The sequence below is a fragment of the Phocoena sinus genome, chromosome 18, assembly GCF_008692025.1.
Source record: "Phocoena sinus isolate mPhoSin1 chromosome 18, mPhoSin1.pri, whole genome shotgun sequence".
NCBI classification, from domain to species: Eukaryota; Metazoa; Chordata; class Mammalia; order Artiodactyla; family Phocoenidae; genus Phocoena; species Phocoena sinus.
This window is the reverse complement of record NC_045780.1, coordinates 69,433,416-69,457,949: the sequence shown is the minus strand read 5'-3', so window position 1 is coordinate 69,457,949 and position 24,534 is coordinate 69,433,416. Positions and strand designations below refer to the sequence as shown.

General features: G+C 37.8%; 1 protein-coding gene across 3 annotated transcripts in view; it reads right to left on the bottom strand.

Moving 5' to 3' along the window:
• PCCA (propionyl-CoA carboxylase subunit alpha) overlaps positions 1-24,534 on the bottom strand; it is a 355,051-nt gene that overhangs the window by 62,938 nt on the left and 267,579 nt on the right. For all 3 annotated transcript variants that reach the window (XR_004346661.1, XM_032611119.1, XM_032611120.1), the window contains 2 exons: positions 18,688-18,786; positions 1,754-1,807 (listed from right to left, as the gene is read on the bottom strand). Coding sequence is in view for 2 of the 3 variants with exons in the window: in XM_032611119.1 (XP_032467010.1) it covers positions 1,754-1,807; positions 18,688-18,786 (153 nt within the window). In the remaining variant the exon portion in view is untranslated. The remainder of the gene's footprint in view (positions 1-1,753; positions 1,808-18,687; positions 18,787-24,534) is intronic.

The window sequence follows — 24,534 nt, the reverse complement described above, 5'->3', positions numbered from 1 at the left end:
TAGATGTTTCTACGAAGGTATTTTTTTAGATGAGATTAACACTTAAATCAGTAGACTTTGAGTAAAGCAGATGACCCTCTAATATCGGTGGGCTCATTCACTCAGTTGAAGAAAAAGGACTGACCTCCCAAGCAAGAGGGAATCCTTCAAGCACACTGACTTTGGACTTGAACTGCAACTCTTCCCTGGTCTACCCTGCAGGTTTGGGACTTGCATCCACAATCACGTGAACCAACTGCTTAAAATCAATCACTCAATCAATCAATCTCTCTCTCTGTAATATATGAAAATATAATACACACACACACATGGTGTTGGTTCTGTTTCTTTGGAGAAACCTAATACAATTTCTTATAACATGCATTTAAATAATATTTAAATTTCATAATTAAAAAAAGAAGCATGCGTAGTACTTATTAATCAGAAAGACAAGAATAACCACAAGTCTTAGGAGCAATACTTAAAAGTTTACATCACGTTGGGCAGGTGCCTAAACATATATTTTAATATGTAAACTTTACTCCACCTCTATACATACACATTAATATGTAAACTTTACTACACCTCTATACATATACATTAATATGTAAACTTTACTACACCTCTATACATACACATTAATATGTAAACTTTACTACACCTCTATACATACACATTAATATGTAAACTTTACTACACCTCTATACATACACATTAATATGTAAACTTTACTACACCTCTATACATACACATTAATATGTAAACTTTACTCCACCTCTATACATACACAAAGCACACAGTAAATGCACATTAGTACTAATAACCTTCCTATCTCAACAGCTGCAAAATCACTCTTCTTTTGATCTAAGCCACAGGTCTGTCCTCTGATATTCTCAACACACGGACCTAACAGAAATACCCAGTGTGAATTTACAACCTGAACAAGGTACCCCAAGGACATGAACAGACATTTTACAGATTATAAATGATACCTAGCAAGTGAATACATGGAGAAATATTCAAATATAATACCAATAAGCACAGAAATGCTAATTAAAACAATAAGGTACCTTTTTCAACAAATTATTTTGAAAATTATAACTAATACTACTAATATGATCATTATAAACCTATAAGTAAAAATAATAACTATAAATTAAATTTATTTTCACCAGATAGAGTTGAATAATTTTGACTCAATTTCATTAGAAATGTGGACTCGAAAGCACCTAACAAAAAAAGCTAGAAGGAAAACTGAGCAAAAACAAAACAAAACATATACAGAACAGAACAGCAAGGTCACGATTTTCTTTGGTTTTTGGCCATGCCGCGCATCTTGTGGGATCTTAGTTCCCCGAACAGGGATGGCACCCCGGCCCTCGGCAGTGAGAGCACAGAGTCTTAACCATTGGACCGCCAGGGAATTCCCAAGGTCACTATTTTCAAAAACATCTTTTTTTTATAATATGTTCTTATTTTTATTAAAAATGGGGAGAAAGTCCCCAGTGAAAAAAGGACTTAAAAGACTCAACAAACTACAGATAATTTAAAAAACCATTTTGTCTCTCATAAGAAATAGCTAAAATTACTCTGTCATGGAATCTTTTCCCACACGTTAAAGAACCCATTTCTTATATAAAGACATCTCATTTAACAGCAAAACAAATCCATGAGGAAGCCAAGTTCAAAACACATGGGCTATAACTACTAGTCAATCACTTTTTCTCTCTGTAAATTAAGAGAATATAAAAAATAATAATTCTTTCACACTTACCACGGTACCAAGAAACTGAATGCTCATGTTGCCACCTGCTTCTCGAGAAAGACACTGGGGGAAAAAAAAAGAGAGGTATAAAATGAATTTTCATCCATACAAAAACATGTACATGAATGTTCATAGCAGCATTATTCCTAATAGCTGAATAACCCAAACGTCCATCAACTGATAAATGGATAAACAAAATATGGCATATTCATACAATGGAATATTATTTGGCCATAAAAAGGAATGAAGTACTGATACATGCTACAACAGAAGTCAGTCACAAAGGAGCACATATTATATGATTCCATTTAACAGGAAATGTCCAGAAGAGGCAAATCCACAGGGACAGGAAGTAGACTGCTGTAGTTTGGCTCTTCTTAGCAGGAAAACTCTCAGCCACCTGGAAGACTTCCAGGTTGTCAGTAACTCCTCAGGCCCCAGCTAGCACAGGCTACAGGTATTATCTTAGTCTGCTGCCTAAGAATATACTATATATCACATCTTTTCACCAGTATAGATTACTTTATATCACTTTGTCAAAGAAAGGACTAGAAGAATTTTCTGATGACCCAAAGAGCTAGGGGGAATAAAAATCAAAAGCTGGAGCTTCATGGGCCTGTTGGCAATTAAGGAATGGAAGTAATGAAGGTGTACATAAACTCTGGTGTGTCCTACTAAAAAAAGGAACACGTTCCTAACTCTAGAGCAGGAGGCCGGGTGGGAGAGACTGCCAATGCCAAGTTCAGAATGGTTAGAAAAGGTAGTGGATTCCATGGATGCATTTTTTTTTTTTTTTTCTTTTTTAACTTTTGGCTGGTTGGGTCTTCATTGCTGCACGCGGCTTTCTCTAGTTGCAGCGAACGGGGGCTACTCTTCATTGTGGTGCGCGGGATTCCCATTGCGGTGGCTTCTCTTGCTGTGGATCTTGGGCTCTAGGCGCGTGGGCTTCAGTAGTTGTGGCACATGGGCTCAGTAGCTGTGGCTCACGGGCTCTAGAGCGCAGGCTCAGTAGTTGTGGCGCATGGGCTTAGTTGCTCCACGGCATGTGGGATCTTCCTGGACCGACAAGGGCTCGAACCCATGTCCCCCGCATTGGCAGGTGGATTCTTAACCACTGCGCCACCAGGGAAGTCCCGCATTTTTTAAAAAATACATGTTACGTTTTTTTATTTTTGTTTTTTAATTTTATTTATTTATTTGGCTGCGTCGGGTCTTAGTTGCAGCATGTGGGATCTTAGTTGCCCGACCAGGGCTCGAACCCGAGTTCCCTACATTGGCAGGCGGATTGTTAACCACTGAGCCACCATGGAAGCCCTATTCTTGATTTTTTGAGGACCCTCCATACTGTTTTCCATAGCAGGTGCACCATTTTGTAATTCTACCAAAAGGGCACACAGGTTCCAGTTTTTCCACATTCTCACCAACACTTGTTATTTTCTGGTTTTTTTTTTTTTGATAGTATCCATCCTAACGGGTATGAGGTGATATTTCACTGTGGTTTTGACTTGCACTTCTCTTTCGATTAGTGATGTCAAGCATCTTTTCATATGCCTGCTGCCTATTTGTGTATCGTCATTGGAGAAATGTCTATTCAAGGCCTCTGTCCACTTTTTAATCAGGTTATTCAATTTTTTGTTGTTAAGGTACAAGAGTTCTTTATATATTCTGGATATTAACCTCTTATTAGATGTATGACTTCCAAATATTTCTCCCATTTCACAGGATGCCTCTTCACTCTGTTGTGTTCTTTGATATACAAAGTTTTTAAGTTTGATGTAGTCCAATTTGTCTATGTTTGCTTTTGTGCCTATGATTTTGGTGTTATATCCAAGAAATCACTGTCAAGTCCAAAGTCATGAAGCTTTTTGCTTACATTTTCTTTTAGAAGTTTTATAGTTTTAGGTGTTACGTTTAGGTCTTTAATCCACTTTGAGTTAATTTTTGTATCTAGTTTAAGATAAGGGTCCAACTTTAACCTTTTGTATGTGGCAGACCCATGCTTAAAGAGAAAATCTACATGAATATGACTATCAAATTTATGTTTTCAACTCTCATTTGTCTTCTGAGTTCGAGACTCATATAGTCAACTGCTAACTGGACATCAACACTTGGATATCTAATGCACATATTAAACCTACCAAGTCCAAACAGAATTCTTGATCTGCCTCCCCAAACCCGCTTCTCCCCTAGCCTTCCCATCTCAGTAAATACTACCATCATTCACTCACCTTTAATTCTTTAACTTCATACCCAGTATCTAATCCACCTGCCAATCTTTTCTGCCTTCCCTCAAAAATATATGTCAAGTTGTTAGGGGAACCACTGACCAAAACCCCCCGCCCTGGCCAGGCAAGATAGTAACCACTTGCATGAGTTATCTTACAACAGAAGGTCCTGGTAAGAAATATGGAACTGACAAGCTACCACCAACCAGAAGAATTCAGGAAAGGTCAAAAGGAGAGAGGAGACGCCAGTCCCTATGTCCTACCAACCTCCCAGAATCCTCCTCGCCGGAATCCATCTTGGCTGAGTGATGCGCGCCACCAGGAAGGACCCTGAGTCCGAATGTTTGGCCAGAGAGAACCCAGAAACTAACCCCATGTCCATAAAACCCGAGAACGTGAGCCACGTGGCAGAGCAGTTTGCCTGGGTTCCCTCACGCTGCTACTCTCTGCCCCCAGGCGCCCCTTCCCCATAAAGTCTCTTGCTTTGTCAGCACGTGTGTCTCCTCGGATAATTCATTTCTGAGCGTTAGACAAGAGCCCACTCTCGGGCCCTGGAAGGGGTCCCCTTCCTGCAACAAAATTAGTTCACTTCAAGCCATCTCCATTGCTACCATCTTAGTCTAAGCCAAGGGTTGGCAATTTTTTTCCCCCAAAGGGCCAGATTTTGCTAGATTCTTCTCTTGATATTTGCCTTTAGCATAACATATTGTAGTTTAATCATTTCCAGTTGAAGGTTGAGTGGAAGATCCTCAATTGCACAGTTATACAGATTTTGAAATATGGAAATTTCTTTTGCTTTTGTAAAAATGCTGCTGGAACTGTAGTCTACTTCTTGCTTTAATCTTTTGACAGCCTAGGAAGTATAAAAAGCAGCTTGCCATTAGTTGTGACTCAAACATTATTTGTCAAAATGACTTTACCACAGTATGCATCTTGCATGTAAATGCTGTTTTGCCTTGCAATTTCCGGTTGACTTCATTAAGAAACATTATCAAGTTTAAAACACAAACTAATTTTCAAAGCCATTCAATGTTTGACATTCCATAATAGTGGTTGAGGACAGTTGTTTTTTGTTCAGAAAAATTTCAATCTTGGTCCTGCGTCAAAAAAACCTCAACAAACTCCTAAGCTACTGAACTGCTGTGTGATAGGGGCAAATCAGGGCATTACGCTTCTATGTACAATAACAACTCCAAAAGCAGCCACGGACAGATGAAAATGAATAAATGCAACTGTGTTCTGGTAAAACTCCATTTACGGACCTGAAATTTGAATCTCATATACTTTTCATGTGTCATGAAACATTCTTCTTCTTTTAATTTTTTCCAACCATTTAAAATGTAATGCATGCAAACTTTAAAAAAACAGTCAACTTGTGAGCAGTACAAAGACTGGCAGTGGGCTGGGTCTGGCTGGCTCCTCGTCTAAACCATCATCAGCACCTCTCGTGTGGATGACTGCAATGATCATACAAGCGACTTCCCTGTCTCCACCACTAGTCCCCTGTGGTCCATCCCTCCTCACAGCAGTAATTTTAAATCACATCATACTATTCTTCTACTCTAGCCCTTCAAAAGCTTCGCAATAGGAGTCGAATAAAAACCAAATTCCCTGGCCTACGAAGACCCCACATGACCTGGTCCCGGCCTATCTTTGTCCACTCAAGGAGACACTGGCCTTCCTCCTGGCTTCCACACAAACCAAACGTGTTCCTGTCTCAGGACCTTTGCACGTGCCATTCCTTCTACTTGGGACTTTCCTCCGCCAGATTATTGCATGGCTTCCTCCTACTCCTCACAGGTTGCAACTCAATGTTAACTATTCAGAGAGGACTTCCTAACCCTACCTAAAGCTACTTCCTCCTAATTGCCTTCTATGAATTATCCTGTTAAATTACCTTTTTAACATGGTCACGTGTTTGGTATCTACATTCCCCTGCTGCAGTGTAAGTCTTGGTCACTGCTGTATCTCCAGAGTCTAGAACACTGCCTAGGTCGTATCAGAATTGCCTTCTATGTAAGAGACGTTAAAAAAATGTAACAGTTCCTTTTCCTTACCCTACGTGGGTTGGACTGATTCCCAGGCAAACAGAAGTAATTTTGCAATATGTAAAATGGAAACAGGTTAAGAAACGTTTTTTTTCACATTAAAGATACAATTAAAGTGTAACAATGAATACGGAAACCATAGATGTAAGTACCAATAAGTTACCCTTAACTTTGCATTCAATTTAAAGCAGGTTAAAATTACGTACATAATGAGTATCAGATATTCCCCCACCACAGCTACCACAGTCTGTATATGTGCACTGAAAGAAAGAAAGAACCCAAACCTGACATATCTCAGCAATAAGGATTGATGTAATAGAAAACAGGGAAATAAGATTTCATTCAAAACTGGAATTTACTTCTACACAGGAAACAGGAATACACACTTTTCCCACAGTCTAGGATTAAGACAATTCAGTTTTAGAATCCATGAAGAACAAAGTACTCAATGCCTACACTGAATCTGAGGTATGCCAAAACCAAATACGAACTGGCCCCTTGATAAGCTAATAGAAAAAAGTAAAGTAAAATAAAAATTAAAACTTTCATCTTCATGAAACATATTCTGTCCTAAAATATTTTACCCCCTATTCTATTTTAAGTGGCACTTCACAGCTAAATTAAAACGTCCTTCTTTTCTTATTCTGATAGTCTGCTCCAACATTTACAAAACATACTCCTTTTTTTCTTTCTTTAAGGAAAAAAGTACTTAGGAAGACTTTGTTAACAAAATAATTTCAACATTTGTTAGAATCAAATTCATACAAAATTATTAGCAAGATTGCTCACTCAAAAAAAGCAAAAACATTCACAAAATTTAAAAATGTTCCAAAAATATCTTCCTAAGATAACAAAATCAAAGGCAATTTCACCTTTAAAAGTAATCTCACTGAACAGTATGGGGAAGAAACAGTAATAGTTTTCTTTTTTCCCTCACTGATTTCCAACTTGATAATATGTTTTAAAGGCCATCACTATGGGATTTGTCTTATCGGACTGCAGTGCAGCTGCTTGTATTATTTTCCATGTTTTCCATAATCAGTGTTTATACTATTCAAAATCCTCTTCTTCTGGCAGCTACTAAAACATAATTTTCTAGTTAACAGAGAGTAGAGGAGAAAAAGTATGTGTGTGTGGGGAGGGGATACAGAAAGACATTTTCCCATTATATTAAATTTTTAAAAGCAACTCCAAATCATAAAGCACATGCCACTAGAGACAAGAAAATGGCTAAGCTTCTAGACTACACTACAAGAGTAGGTAGACTTGCATCAAAATTAATATTTTAAATTATAGTTGTAAATACATCCCAGCTGTTAAATAGTGATTAAATTTTTTGAAGCATAGTGAAAGGAGTTATTTCTATTCTACTGGTGGGCTTGTTTCTAAGATGTGTAACTGTAATTGATGTTTTCAGGAATGTGAAAAGGAGATGGTTAATAATTACTCTTTCATTTCCTGCTTCATTAGAAAAAAATACCATCCTCTACTTCTTCTAAGTTATATATTTATATATCCTATACATCCTAACTAGATGGTTTCCTATCACATTTGATGAGTCTAGAGTAATCACATGAATATAGGACAAAACAGCTAGTTACTGCTAAGGGGGTGGAGGGGTGAGGAGAAACATCGAAAAAACATGGGATACATTTATTTGGGGACTGAAAACTAAGATGATTACTTCCAAATCCACTTTTTTTTTGTACTGGCAAAGTATAAGCAAAGCTGTAAGTCGTTTCATTTAATTTTCTAATTAAACTATTATTAACATATTTATTTTAGCATCTATACACATACATTTATTAGGATTAAAACTAAAGTTTGTTCTCGGAAGTTGTGGGAGTTATTTTAATCTGAAAAACAGAAAAAATAAAATAACATTTAAACTTAAACTTCTCTCCTGAAGTGGTGAGAAAATCCATTCATTTTCTTCAAAAACAGAAAATCAAGGTTAAATTTTTAAAATCTATTCAAATTCCGTGTGGACAAGAATTTGCAAATATATCACAGATACACATTCCACAAACATAACATCTCTTCTATTACATTCATGTGCTTGTGTAATATTCTATTTTACAAAAGCTCACTTGAGCATTTTAAGTTATCATGTTATATAATCTATTTAACACTGCAATCAATTCACAAGTAATCCATTTAATCTGGTATTCTGTAGTAAATAACATGAGATTCATGTGACACTATTCCAAATTTGTCTGCTTTAACACAGAAAATTAGTTCCACTTAGTTGAATATCAATGACCTATTCAATGCAGAATGCGATAGTGCTGCAATCAGCTTTGTACTGTTATTTATAATAAATTTATCTTCTCTTGAAAATATTTAAGCAAGAATATGAGAAATAAAAAGAAAAAAGCCTTCAAAGGTACACGACGAATAGCTTCACATCACACAAATGCGGAAATTGTTAGACCTTCTCAGGATCTCAAGATATTTTCAAAAGTATTTAGCGACTCTTCAGGCCTGTGGACAACCTGCTGTGAGCAGGTGGAGAGAAGAAATCGTGCTACACAAAGAAACAGGCCAATAGCAGTTAGTCGGCTCTGCTTGCAAATGTTCAAACAACGTGACTATGCAAAATGAAAATCCAGCATGTAAAACACTAACGAGAAACAGTATATTAAATCCCAGCAGACAAATTACATTGTAAGAAACCGAAAACTATTTGAGTTGTTCAGAGTAAAATTAAAGAGTCTCTTCAAGGCTAAAAAAAATTTACTTCACAGGAATACAGTCGTAGGAATAATAAAGTTCTATTCATCCAGCACGTTCCATAGTCGGAAGGTGCTTGGATGTGTGAAGAAAGCAGTGTTAAGAAAGCAGTGAGCTTAACACATACAGAACAGCAAAACCTTTTGTTTTGTTTCAACACTTTAGTTACATGCTCCAGATAGGAAATCATTCCACTTTTTAAAAATAGTTCTAATTTTTGTTAAGCTTCTAAATTAAAATTTTAAAAGGTTGTCACCTAGATGAGAAATTCACCTTCTGTTTTAAAATGAATTTAATTCATCTATTTCTAATTTTAAATAATAAAAACCAAAACTGTGGTTGACACATGGGGGGAGTCCTTTACAAAAATGTGTTTTTTCTTCTGTAAACACTGTCTGACTTACAAAAGGTTCTCTTCGTGAGCCATCTAACTAGCCACACATAGCCATTAAGAACTCGAAATGTGACTAGTGCAACTGAGAAACTAAATTTATAATTTTATTTAATTTTAAATACAGAAGTAGTATGATATATTTTCCCTTTTAAACACAACTTCATTGCTTTAGTACATTCCACTTTAATCGTTCCATTACTTATGTTATTGCTGTCATATACGCATCAGGAGTATGTTTCATTTCCGGTATTCCACTAATAATTTGTGTTTCATGTAGAAATGCTAACATTTTGGATATAGTGGGTTAAATAAACTGGATTAGAAAAATGAACTTCACTTGTGCTTACTTTCTTAACGTGGCTACTAAGAAGCTTAAACTGCAAATATGGCTCATGTTAGATTTCTATTGGACAATCTGTTTCATTCCACAACTTTTTAAATTGGTAATTTGGAAATCAGAATATATCTTTCCACAAAAGAATGAGAAAAGATTGTTAGTTTCTCAGATTATACCATTAAGACATATTTAATAAGTGCCATTACTGAGGGACTCTACATATGCAATGAAAACAGTAGGAATGTGCTGGTACACAACAAACAAACAAACAATAAATAAATATAACATACTATCATTTTATTTTCCTTGAATGATAATATTTGAGGGAAAATGGTTTCATTATTAGATGAAGAAATAGATTAAAAACTTTAAAAAATTCTAAAGAAGGCCTTTTAGTATCTTCAAGAGTTTTCAAGGTTTATATCCCCAGTTATTATAAATTATTTCATTTCAAAATATATGACCTCTTCCCCCAGTCAGATAAATACATCACTAGCTCTATACTTAAAGTTATTAATAATGACTAGAATTTGTGTCCAAGAGCATGATTTTCTTGAAGAGAAAAAGACGTAAAGCAGCTCACACATATACTGGAGTAAGAGATGGCGTGAAGTAGACCCAACTGAGCCGTGAATAATCAGTGCCACTGGGGGAAAGAGAGTGCAAACCAGGTGTGCACACACCTTGCAAAGGCGGAAATGAGGAACAGCCTGAGGTGGACCCTTTTCAATACCTACCAATACCTATCAATACGTGGTACTGTTAGCCTTCAGCAGCTCAGGTGCTCCCACAGCAAATGAAGGCAAACAGGAAAGCCACGTGCTTGACTGGAAAGAGTCGCGCTACATAAGGAAGGGACTTCTGTGGGCAGGTCCTTGGGAGCCCTCTTGTCTCTCTTTGCTCTCAAAGGAGCTGCAGTGATTCTGTATCTGCAGAGATCAACCAGTCATGTTACCTAATGGAGCATGGATTTTGCGAATGTTGGAAAATCAGGAATTAAAGAGAATTGATAAAACGACTAGGAAGGCTATCTGACGAACACAGCTTAATTTGACGACGGCTTAAAAGAAACAAAATCTAAATCTTAAAATTAAAGTATAGATAAGGCAGATTTATTTCTGAGATTACAAAATGCAAGATGACTATCCATTCATCCACCGACTCATCCATTCATCCAGTTACTGAGCTTCCACATGGGCCAGGAACTCAGCAAGACAGTGGAAATTCAAGGTCAAATCAAATAAAAACTGAAACAGGTAATTTAGATCAATTATAAGAATTCAGTAATTTATAAAATTCATTATCCACATAATGTACATGCCAAAATACAATTTATTTTTAAAGAAATTAATGGATAATATTAAGCTCATGAGGTTTACCAATGAAAACCGGGAAAGTGAACAGACAAATGTAATCTGATTGGATAAACAGGGAGCTAATCACTAAAACAAAGGTAATGCTTCCTCCCCAAGTAATTTTGTCTAATCAGAAAAAGGTTACCTAGAGTGCTACTTTCCACGTAGTCACAGGGATTCAGCAATAAAACTAAATAGGAACTAAATACCCACATATCCTTAGGATGGTAGACCAAGCCACCTACTAGGACATGCTAAGAAACTATGAAACCAGCAAGAGAATACGAAAGACATTAAAAACTAATTAGAGGAGGTGGAATTCTTAAGCTAAGAAATCAAGGTTGAACACTTTATGCCAAGTGAAAGAAATTCATGAGAATGATTTGATTTTCTGTATCTCCTGGATTGTGAGGGACACCTAGGGAAGATAAGCAATGCTTTTGGTGACAGAGAAAGAAGATTTTGGTGAGGCAAGGATTTGTAACTATTTCTTGTGGCCCGGATGTGGATCATGGAAAAGAGACCCAGGCTGGGTCATTATGGGAAACCCTGCCTATCAAGAGGAATAGGAATCAGGAAAAGACAGAGCAGGCATTATGGGTTCTACAGGTGAGGAATTCTCCCAAACCCACAATAGTGTCCTAGAAGACACCAGCCAGCTTTGGACGTCTGTCATTCCCCAAAAGAATGAATACCAGATTATATCTGCCCTGGTCAACCTAGCTCCTCCGGCCGTGTGCCACTCATTCTTACACCATACTGCAACTCTGGAGAGACCCCAGATAGCAGGTGGGAAGTGGAAGAGGATATAAAGCAAGAAAGAAGAAAGCAACACTTTCATCTTCCCTATAAACATTTCTCAGTCTGAGAAATTTTACCAGTTTTTACCAGGAGAGGTTTTACCAGTCTTGACATTACAATGAACTAGACTTTTAAACACACTCTCTGCCAAATAGACTATGACTTGCTTACTACCTGGTAGCAAGTTTACAGACTGAGAATTGTACATGAGTTTATGCAGGGGAGGAAAGAACTGTAAAGCAATTATACTCTCCCCACCCCCCCCCCCCGGCAAAAAAAAGAATAAGTTGAGAGAATGAGTTTGAAAGAACAGTTGTAAGAAAGTTGCTTCTATTGGCACTAAAAAAGCTCCATTTATCAGTTTTACACAGTAAAACTGATAAAGAAATGGCAAGTATTGGGAAGTACCCTGAATGCTTTCTCAATAACTATCCCAAAAAATCCTGTTCCACAATGAGATATCACTTGATATCCACTAGGTTAGCTAATACAAAAACGAGAGCAGTAACCAGAAAATATCAAGTGTTGGTGAAAATGTGGAGAAATTAGAATCCTTGTGTGTTGCTGGTAGGAATGTAAAATGGTGCAGCTGCCGTTAAAAACAAAATGGATGTTTTCAAAAAATTAAACTAGAATTACTATATGATCCGGCAATTCCACTTGTGTGCATATACCCCAAAGTACTAAAAGCAGGGACTAGAAGAGGTATTTGTACACCCATGTTCATAGCAACATTAGTCACAACAGCCAAAAGGTAGAAACAACCCAAATGTCCATCAACAGATGAATGGATAAATAAAAGGAAAGAAATTTTGACACATGCCACAACACAGATAAACCTTAAAGATATTACGCTAAGTGAAATAAACCAGTCGCAAACATATAAATACTATATGAATCCACTTACATGAGGTACCTAGAGTAGTCAAATTCATAGGGACAGTTGCCAAGCAGTGCGGGGAGGGGGGAATAGGGAGTTAGTGTTGAATGGGAACCGAGTTCCAGTTTGGGATGACAAAGAAGTTCTAGAGATGGACAGGGGTGACGGCTGCACAACAGTGTGAGAGTACTTAATGCCACTGAGCTGCACACCTAAAATTGGTTTAATTTATGTATATTTTACCACAATTAAAAAAATCCTGTTAAGGTTTCAAAATCGTGTTGAAGGAAGAAAAATCTAATTAAAGTGCAGCAGATTTAATCCCAGATTGGCATAGAACTCTGAATTTCTATCCTTTTTTCCTGCTTTTAGAAATTGGTAGATGATGGGTGGCTTGGTATGTAAAAGCACAGAATGCAGGATTCACTTTCAAAACCTTGCTTTTAAGAGGATAACCACCTAACAATGATAGGGAAGGCCATAAAAACCTATTAGAAAAAAAATTTTTAATGGTCAAAGCAGAGGACCAGTGTTCATTGGAGACAGAATTTTGAGGTCACTATGGTACCCCACTGTACGCATAGAGAATTCAACAAATTGTGTCAAGTTTAATCAGCAACTGCTCCCAAACCCAACCCCCTCATTTCTGTGCACTGCCAGCACCCCAGTTTAGGGTCCATTACCTCATGAGTGAAGTAATAGGAAATATCTTCTAAATGAACTCCTTTCCCACTTCCCCCTTCAATTCCTTAACCCCTCTTTTATTATAAAGACACTCTAACCTCCCACAACAGCATTTTTTTTTTCTTGGCTCAACAGTGTTTTGACGGACATTACTTCCCTCTACAAAACGTTTCAATAACATCTCCACCGGTGATTGAAAAGCACAGGCTCCTTAGCCTCCCATTCATAACTTGGCTCCTCCAATCTGTTTTCCATGCTTAGCTCACATTACTTCCCTATTTGAATGATTCCCAATCTACCTCCCATTTCATGAACATGCTTTTCTAAGGTGTATCTCAAATATCACCTGAGACCCTGGTCCTGCAAAACACCCACACCCACACCCACACACACCCTCTTTAAGGGGCTAGGGATTCCCCAGAGATAAATGACAAATGAAAGTAATCGACACAGAGCTCATGAAAGCAAATATAGTGACCAGAACTTCATATTAAGGAAAAAGTCACCTTTTTGTTTACAATTAATTGAGAAATATTTTACAGAAACAATAAGCCTTTCAAAGAATTCTGGGGTCGGAAAGGTGAGAAGGTGGCAAACTACTTAGGGAAAGAAAAGCAGGTTTGTAGGTAGTGCTGGTGCAACTGGTTATCCATATTTTAAAAACTAAACCTGGATCTTTCTTAACTCACACCATGTGCAATATTCAATCCCAGAAGGATTAAGGGTTTAAATGTGAAAAAGCACAAGATAAAAGGTTTAAAAGAAAATAGAGCCAAGTATCTTTATGAGCTAGAGAGTAGAAGAGGATTGTTTAAACAAATACAAAATACACAAACCATAAAGGAAAAGACTGAAAATTCTCATATGAAATCTCAGATTTAAAACTTCACTCGTATAACTTAAAAAGGGAAAAATACAAGCTACAAACTGGGAGAAGTTGTTTGTAACACATATAACTGACAGATGGTCAGGACACACAATATGAAGAACATTTATGAACCAGTAAGAAAAAGACAAACAATCTAATAAAAAACTGGGCAAAAGCCATGAACAGGTATTTTGCAGAAGAGAAAACAGGACTGTCAATAAATATATTTTTAAAATGCTCATTGTCATTACTAATCAGGGAAATATAGTATACATTAAAACCACTGAGAGAGATTATTTAAACCCACCAGTCAGGAAAACTTAAGTCATTTGGATACCAAGGGTTCATAGGACATGAAGAAAAACTGTTAAGGGCACAGATTCCTGGCTTCAAATTCTGGTTCTTCCATTTACTAGCAGGATGCCTTGGGCAAGCAATTTAGCCTCTGTAAGCCTCAGTTTCTCCAACTACAAAATGAGAAATAATACTAGCGCATATTTTATTGACTTGCTGTGAGGATTAAATAAATTAATGCAAAGAAGTGCATAGAAGAGTCAGTGCCCGGCATAGCAAGAATACAATAAAGTCAGCTTGTTGTTCATACTGCTAATGTCACCATCTTCATAACTACTGGTAGCATGAAAATTGGTACAACCGCGTAGGGAAAACCATTCGGCAACACCGTGTAGGGTTAAGGGTGCATATTCCCTAAACCCAGCCATTCTACTGGCATATTCCTTGAAGAAACACTTATTTCAAGAGGAAACACGTAGTAGAAAAATGTTCACAGAATCATTGTTTGTGATGACAAAATAAACAATACAAATGTCTACCTAGGGGAAAAAGGATAAACAAATTGTGGTAATTAACATGATTTAATAACATATAGCATGGAAATAAACTAAACTACATTCATAAGCATAGACCAAACTCACAAACATAACACTGGAGGAAAAAGCAACTTAGAGAAGCATAGAGAGTATGGTCCCATTTATATCAAGTTCAAGAACACGAGTAACTAAATAATACATTGTTTACAGTTTTACTCTATATGTAAATATCCATAAGGAAAAGGAAGTGCTAAGTTTAAAAATCGGGATGGTGGTTACCTCTAGGGGCGGGAGGAAGGAGGATTTACTCAGGGGATGCACAAAAGAAAGTCAATAGCATTGGTAAGGTTTCCTTATTTAATCTGGATGGTGGGTAAACAGCCTCATTAAGTTATTCTTTACCTCTTATAAGACTAATACATGTTACTTTGTGTATATAAACTGTTTCAATAATAAAAAGTTTAAATGTATATACAAAAATCCAAGGAAAAAAGAACAGCAGTTATTACTGTAAAATCGCTTTTGAAAAACACCTGTGGTAATATCCATCCCATAGTTCTTCTCTGAATTTACCATAAACAAGGGCAAGAGAAATACAAACCAACACATTTTCATAGCTATTTGCTTGGAGGTAATGAGATGAAACTCTTGGGCAATGCAGCCCAGGAAGTCAGCATAGAGACAAAAGGAGTTAGGAATAAGCATTGACGATCTATCCATGCTTCAGGGCAGGTGCAAGAGAAATCAACAAAGATCACTGTGAGGCCACCAGTTCTTTCTGTCCTGTGGTTCTTTCAGACCCCTTCCTCATACAGTGCTCTTCATCCCGACTGTTGCTAATATTTTCCAGGAAGAATGATTTCCCATTTTTCTGATACCTCCTAATTCCTCTCTTTGCCTCCAATCTCACTCTTCTTCGATCCATTTTCCACAATGGAACCGAAAAAAACTCTTTCTAAACTCCAATTCTGTTCATACCATCACTTCCTTAGTTATAACTCTTCCATGGGTCCCGCTGGCCTAAGAATAAAGCAGAATCTATACTGTGTAACTGACAAGTCTTCAAACGACTTGGCTCCTACTTAAGTCACTTTGCTCATCACTTCCAGCTTATCTTCTGATTACAAAAGGTTAAAGCTGTGGTTCTCAAACTGTGGCCCCTACAGCATCAGCACTACTTAGGAATTCAGAAATGCATGCCTAGCCCAGACCTACTAAATCAGAGTAAACTTTGCAGGTGGGTCCAACAATCTGAGTTTTAACAATCTTCCACTTGATTCTGAAGCACACTAAATAAAGTCTGAGCAGCACTGGTTTACAGCACAAATGAGAGGTAAATTAGTACCCGAAGAACTCTGTGGGAAAATTGAAAAGTACTCTACAGCATACTGGTTAGAAGCACACAGCCTGGGGTCACAGTGCCAGGGTTCTAATTTCTGCTCAGCTTCTCCCTGGTACTGTAATCACAGGGAAATTACTTAGCCTGCCATAGCACAGTGCAGTGGCTGACAGATCCTACAGCAAGGCTGCTTGGATTTCAATCTTGGCTCTATCCCCCATTAGCTATGTGACCCTGAGCAAGTCACCTACTGTCTCTGAGCCTCAGCTACCACATTTACAGAAGTATAAATAATAGCACCTGCTCCATATAGTTGTTGTGAAGATGAAATGAGTTAATATACGTACTATGCTTAGAACTGTACCTGATACACATTAAGCACTGTTTATTATTATAATAATTATTTAATTTCACAGGGACCACATTATATTTTGGAGATAGAGAGTCAACACTGAGTGCTAATGCCTACAGAGTAAGTAAAACTCACCTGTTCTGATGAGGAAAAATTTTCCTCATCTTCTATTACAGAAGTGACTTTTTCTTTTTTTTTTTTCCCCAGTATACCATTCATCTCTCTGAGCTTACTTTTTTCCGATGAAGGAGCACTTAACTGGAAGGAATGACCTCCTCCAAAGAGGCATGGGGTCTGCCTTGAGGGCCATTTGTTTCATAATAATACTTCTTTTTTAAGCAAAGCACTTACAAGAATGAAAAGGGATTTACTGAGCATTATCCCTATGCTAGTGAAAATACTTCTAGGGATAATTCCAAATACATACCCAGTGTTAATTTACCTAGAAACTCTACATGTAAAAGTGCTATTAAGACACCCATCTGCACAGTCATTAAGAACACTGAAAATAACATGATACAAAGATTTGGGAAGTAGAACTTTGTATCTCTCTCTCCTCACTACCAACAGAGGTCCTACTACGTCCCCCAGACCAAAACACATGAATGTCAGCCACAGTACATCCAGTGCAGAGTATATTCTATTAACATAAACAAGTGTAACAAAACCATGTTTTCTGAAGACATAATAACTGGATCTCAGTGATATGAAATTATGCAGTGAAATTTTTCCAAGGGTCTCCAAGTGTTTAACCTCATACTTAGAACATGAAAGAAAATATGAGAGAGAGAAAATATACTGGAGCAAGTCACAAAACCAAAGTCAAAATAAGGGCTCATTACTGAGAGTTCAATGCTTCTTGTGACCATAAAGGTAATATACTAATTGAACCCTGAAAATCAGTTTTGTCATTAATATGTATTGAGATTCTGGAATCCTCTGTCCCACGGTTTCTAACAGAAGTATATATGAACCTGGTGTACAGTAATCTTTAAATGTGATTTTCTTGATTTCTCTAGGCTTAAAAAATCAGTTTCCTGTGTAAAATCAACTTAAGGGAATATGAAAAGATTTTCATAGAAAAGAAAAAAGAATGAGCATTTAATGCTATGGAGAGTTTAGGATTTTTATCTGCATGTGATAGCCACACGTTCTGTGCTGTTTTGTTTTGCTTTTCCTGGACCTCAACTATGTGGTGAGGTAAAGGAATTTTGGCAGAACCTCTTTTCATGATTTTCTACTTTCAAATGAAGGACACTGCTTACAAAGAACATTCAATCAACTCTGGATTTCAAGGCACCTCCTCAATACAACAGATTTTATATTGGGGGGAAAAGAAAGGTTAACAAATTAAGATTACTTAATTTTTAAAAGGCATTGAGGGACTTCCCTGGTGGCGCAATGGTTAAGAATCCGCCTGCCAATGCGGGGGACACGGGTTTGAGCCCTGGTCCAGGAAGATCCCACATGCCGCGGAGCAAGGAAGCCCGTGCGCCACAACTACTGAGCCCGTGTGCCACAACTACTGCAGCCTGCATGCCTAGAGCCTGTGCTCCAGAACAAGAGAAGCCACCACAATGAGAAGCCCACGCGCCACAACTAGAGAAAGCCCGCGCGCAGCAACGAAGATCCAACACAGCCCACAACTAAATTAATTAATTAATTAATTTAAAAAGGCATCGATGTGCTATGGCAAGTCAACCTGAACAGCTCTGCTTCTGCTGATTTAATACCACACAATTCCAGTTACAGAGGAAAGAAAGGTAACAAAGTCAGTCATATTTTACAACTAAAAACCCACAACGGCAAAGAAAACTGCTAATCTTCCGATATTTTTAGAAAAGCACGCAGGATGCTTTATAACAAAGTATAATATATAACCTTCCCAGACTGCCTGAAAAAGGAACACATTGATTCCTCAGAACAGGACTTAACTCAAGATCCTCTAAAATAAGAAAAAATGTTTTCAACTATAAAATGTATGAGGTGGATAAAATGTAGGTTTTCCATACTCTATCTGTAAGTATTAACCACACAGGTATTGGTAAGGATTCTGGACTTGATGGAGCCCTCTAAGTACCTCACCAGAATATTTACCTGTATCATCCTCTGCGTGCCATCAACGTTGACAGACAATAAGGGTGAAGCCAGGTTCCACGCACCGGTCACATTTAGTTTCGACTCATCAACTTCCACCTGTTGTGACACCAAATAAGACTGTTACCATGAAGAAAGACAGAAAACTGATCTCAAGTTCACTGCTGCATACAAAGCAGCAGCCATTTTAAACAGATGGCTCCCCAAACAACCTGTCATGTTTACTGCTCTCACCATGAAAGACAGGGTCCAATGAGAGTCTTCTCAGCCATCTCTGGGGAGAGGTGAGGACCTGGGCACAGCTGCCTCTGGGTACTGAGGTTTCAAGTGATTTCCAGTAAGTAACAAGCAGCCTTCTAAGTCTAACCCTATCCGGCGTGCTACATTTACTGCAATTAGACGAGTAATGCATATAAATGCCAGTGACATTTTGCGACCCACACAACAGGGCTTGCACATAATATCCTCTCCAAGGACCGACAAAGAACTTTTTCTGTGTTAATTTTAATGAAGGACTATGCATTGTTATCTTAATTAAACAGAAGCTTTAATTAGGCAAAAGTTTTTGGCGTTGAATATCAAAAGTCTATTTGAACTTTGCAAACTTCTGTCCTATTTCTGTCCATCATAAATGATTTCATCCAGTCGTCATTCAAAAAGTTACCTCCAAAAGCCCATTATCTTTTAAAACAGATATTCTTAATAGAAAAATTTTATTATTCAAATAAATAAAAGTAATTTAAAGGAAAAAACCCTCAAAGCTAACTTAAAAGTACCATTCCTTACTTCTTCTTTTTCATTCACTCATTTGCTAACTCTTCAATGTGAGAAGTAAGCAAAAATAACACTACTTTAAGTCTACAGTAAACAACCTGACAAAGAGAGATTTAAGTTTGCTGAAGTTTCAAAATAAACCTGTGGCACAGCCAAGATACATGATCCCTAACAATTCTTTCACTATCAATTCTCTTAAAGGATACTCACTCACTATGATCAAAGGCACACAGACTTAACACTGTTTAGAAGAATACGTGTGTACCTATATATTTAGATGTATATGTTTGGATAGGTATTTATGTATATATATTTCCACAAAGATATGTTATTGGATATGTACTGAAGTATCAGTAGGACATGTATCACACACTGGCTTGCGTTTCTGGGTTTAGTGGCCTCTCTGTACCCACAGTACAATCCAGTTACATGGAAGAAAAAACAATGGCTTTGGAATCACACTGACTTGGGTCTCACGTGACACTGCTGCTTTATCAAGTGCAAGCTGTTTACTAAGTTGGAGTATTTAACCTCTCTGAGCTTCAGTTCCCAAGCCATAACACAGTAAAAATAGCTATCTGAGAGGGGGGTGCCCTAAAGATTAAATAAGTTAACATATGAAAGTCTCTACCAATATGCTTGTCATGGTAGGTCCTAAATATTTTCTCTCTTCCCCTGTCTCTAGTAATTTTACTGTCTTACCTTTAAACTAGTTTTAAAAATAAGGCCAGATAATCATACTATCTCATAGATTACTTACTACTAAAATACTACATGATAAAGGTCTGAGAAGCAGAAAAGGCTATAGTTTTGATTAAAACAGCACTGATACATTTTAAATGATCCTATTTAGCCCTTGCCCCCCAAATTAAGTATCTCCTTATGCAATGAAAGATTTCCAAAAGAAGCTCTTAGCAGGTAGAGTTTTACAAATATTAAATGCTAAAAAGATCTTCTAAAACTGAAATATTGCTTTAAAATGTTTTTAAATTTAAAAGTTTAAAAAAGCTCAATAATCAATTATAAAAGTTTTATTTGTTAAAAAAAGTTAGAGGTTGTAAAGAAAGGTTTTGAATGATAATCATTTAAAATTTGTTATCTGATATTAATTTCCAATCAACAGGGCTGACAATGAAACCGTAATTGCTATCTTTGGGGCACATAAAGAGGAACTGAGGAAAGAATCTAATCTACTCAAATCATGTTAGAGGAAGAACCAAGTTGTTACACCCTGAAATAAACCATTTTTATGAATGTCAAAACAAACTGTGATATATCCATATGGTGGAATATTATTTGGCAATTTGAAAAGGATGAAATACTAGCACATGCTACAACATAGATGAACCTTGAAAACATGGTAACTGCAAGAAGACAGTCACAGAGGACCACAAATTATATAGTTCCACTTATAGGAAATCCAGAATAGAAAAATCTGGAAGAGACAGGAAGCAAACTAGCAGCTGTGTTAAGCAGGAGTCGGGAGGGGAATGGACTGGGGTGGGGAGGTTGAGGGGTGATGGCTATGGGTAATAGGCTTTCTTGTTGGACACGATGAAACTGTTCTAAAATTGACTGTGGTGATGGTGTCACAACTCTGTGAATATACTACACTCTACTGAATTATACTCAAACAGGTAAATTACACGGTATGTGAATTATATCTCAATAAAGCTGTTAAAAAATAAGTAACAAATGAAAACATGGAGGGTGGACTTTATTTTTTCAAAAACCAGAAGCATTACTTTATGAGAAATTAGAGAAGACCTAAAAAACGGAGACATAGGGGTTCCCTGGTGGCACAGTGGTTGAGAGTCCGCGTGCTGCTGCAGGGGACACAGGTTCGTGCCCCGGTCCGGAAAGATCCCACATGCTGCAGAGCGGCTGGGCCCGTGAGCCATGGCCACAGAGCCTGCGCGTCCGGAGCCTGTGCGCCGCAACGGGAGAGAGGCCACAACAGTGAGAGGCCCGCATACCACACACACACACAAAAAAAAAAAAAAAAAAAAAAAAAGAGACATATATCATGTTCATGAATTAGAAGAGTTTTAGTGCTATTAAGATATAATTTCTCTCCCGAACTGATCCATATATTCAATGTAATTCCAATCGAAATCACAGTAGGCTTTTTTTTTGCGTAGAATTGATAAGCTGATTCTAAAATATATACAGAAAAGCAAAGGATATAGGATAGTGAAGACAATTTTGAAAAATAAGCAAATGTGGAGAACTCATGCCACTTGACTTTAAGACTTCCCATAAAGCCACAGTTATCAAGACACTGGTGTAAGAACAGACATATTGATTAATAGAACAAAATTGAGAGTTCAGAGACCCACATATAAATGCCTAGTTGACTTTCAAAAAAGGTGCCAAGATATTAAATAAAGTATAGTTTATCAACAACAATTGAACATTCATATTTAAAAAAAATAAACCCTGGGGCTTCCCTGGTGGCACAGTGGTTGAGAGTCCGCCTGCCGATGCAGGGGACATGGGTTCGTGCCCCGGTCCGGGAAGATCCCACATGCCGCGGCAGCGGCTGGGCCCGTGAGCCATGGCCGCTGAGCCTGCGCGTCCGGAGCCTGTGCTCCACAACGGGAGAGGCCACAGCAGTGAGAGGCCCGCGTATCGCAAAAAAAAAAAAATAAATAAACCCTGGTCCTTACCCCATACCATTAAAAAGAAAAATCAATTCAAAACAATTAAAACTAAATGCAGGGCTTCCCTGGTGGCGCAGTGGTTGAGAGTCCGCCTGCCGCTGCAGGGGACACGGGTTCATGCCCCGGTCCGGGAGGATCCCCACATGCCGCGGAGCGGCTAGGCCCAGGAGCCATGGCCGCTGAGCCTGCGCGTCCAGAGCCTGTGCTCCGCAACGGGAGAGGCCACAACAGTGAGGCCTGCGTACCGCAAAAAAAAAAAAAAAACTAACTAACTAACTAAATGCAAAGCCTAAAACTATAAAACTTTTGGAAAACATGAGAGAAAATCTTTATGACTTAGGGCCAGGCAAAGATTTCTTAGGATACAAAAAATGCAAATCTTATGAGAAAAAACAGATGAATTTAACTTCATCAAAATTTAAAACTTCTGTTTGAAAGACACTTTTAAGAAAAGGAAAGTCAAGCCACAGGTTGTGAAAAAATATATGCAAAATAATGGACTTGTATCCAAAATATATAAAGAACTTATAACGCAAAAACAAAACGAACTCATTTTCTTTTTAATGGACGAAAGATTTGAATAGACACTGCATCAAAGGAGACGGATGACAAGCACACGAAAAGATGCTCAAAATAATGAAATGGTCATTAGGGAAAGGCAAATTAAAGTTATAATGAAACAGTGTTCCACATCCACTAGAGTGGCTAAAATTAAACAGAGTGGTAATACTAGGAGCTGGTAAACAGTGGAGCAACTGAAACTTTCATAGATTGCTGGCAGGAATGCAAAATAGTAGACCCACTTTAGAAAACCCCAGAGAATTGAAAGGCCATGTACACACAAAGACCTATACATGAAAGCTCTGAGAAGCTTGTTTATGATAGCAGAATATATATAGCAGAATGTTTACATCAGCCTCAAACTGGAAAAACCCCAAAAGTCCAAATGAACTGAATAATGGATAAACAAATACGGTATATCCACACAATGATCTAACTAGCAATAAGCATTTCAAAAACATTATGCTAAGTGAAAGAAGGCTGAAACAAAAGAATACACACTGTGTGATCCCATATATTTGACATTATATGGCAGAAATCAGACCAGCGGTTGGTAGGAGGCAAGGGTAGGAGGGTGACTGACTAGGAAGGGGCATGAGGGAAATTTTGGGGGTGATGGAAATGTCCTAAATCTTGATATTGGTGCTGATTACACAACTATATATTTTGTCAAAACTCAACCAAACCACACAATTAAAAAGAGTAAATTTTATACAGATTTTACCTCAATAAATCTGACTCTTAAAAAATGAAAATATACGTCTTCAAAAACTGAAAACAATATTTTTGAACTACCTTTGATTTATCTTCCCTTCCTGATAAATCGATTTCTCTCCCTGTATCCTCTGCTACTGGATGAGTGGATGTGAATGTTACCTTGGCAAGAAGGACAGAACGCAAGTTCCTTCCAGACAGAAACCTGAAAATTAAATTATATAAAGGAAAGACAGAAGATGGAGAGATCACAGTAGCCCCATTTCCTCTCTTTCATGGATCGTTGGGAACAGGTATGGGGTGGCAGTAGAGAGAGATGGTATTCTGACTGGTATCAAGTACCCTAAAAATATCTGGGCTAGAGGTCTACTTCTGGAACATAGCGGGAATAACAATATAGCACTGATGGAGAAACAGGCTGGAAAAATGATCCCAGTACATCATAGTAGTAGGAATCTAAAAGTTTCTACCTGTCCTACTGAGATGACTAGAGAGAGTCTGGGTCAGGATAAAGACCACATAGAACTGGGGACTCCATGACTGAAGGCAAATAGTAACCAGGACCACGGGTAGCAGAAGCCTCTTTTTTTTTTTTTTAACATCTTTATTGGAGTATAATTGCTTTACAATGGTGTGTTAGTTTCTGCTTTACAACAAAATGAATCAGTTATATATATACATATGCTCCCATATCTCTTCCCTCTTGTGTCTCCCTCCCTCCCACCCTCCCTATCCCACTCCTCCAGGCGGTCACAAAGCAACGGGCTGATCTCCCTGTGCTATGCAGCTGCTTCCCACTAGCTAGCTACCTTGTTTGGTAGTGTATATATGCCCATGCCTCTCTCTCGCTTTGTCACAGCTTACCCTTCCCCCTCCCCATATCCTCAAGTCCATTCTCTAGTAGGTCTGTGTCTTTATTCCTGTCTTACCCTTACGTTCTTCACGACATTTTTTTTTCTTAAATTCCATATATATGTGTTAGCATACGGTATCTGTCTCTCTCTTTCTGACTTACTTCACTCTGTATGACAGACTCTAGGTTTATCCACCTCATTACAAATAGCTCAATTTCGTTTCTTTTTAGAAGCCTCTTTGATGACAAACAGGATCAACAGTCACCGGTCCAGGTCCTTTT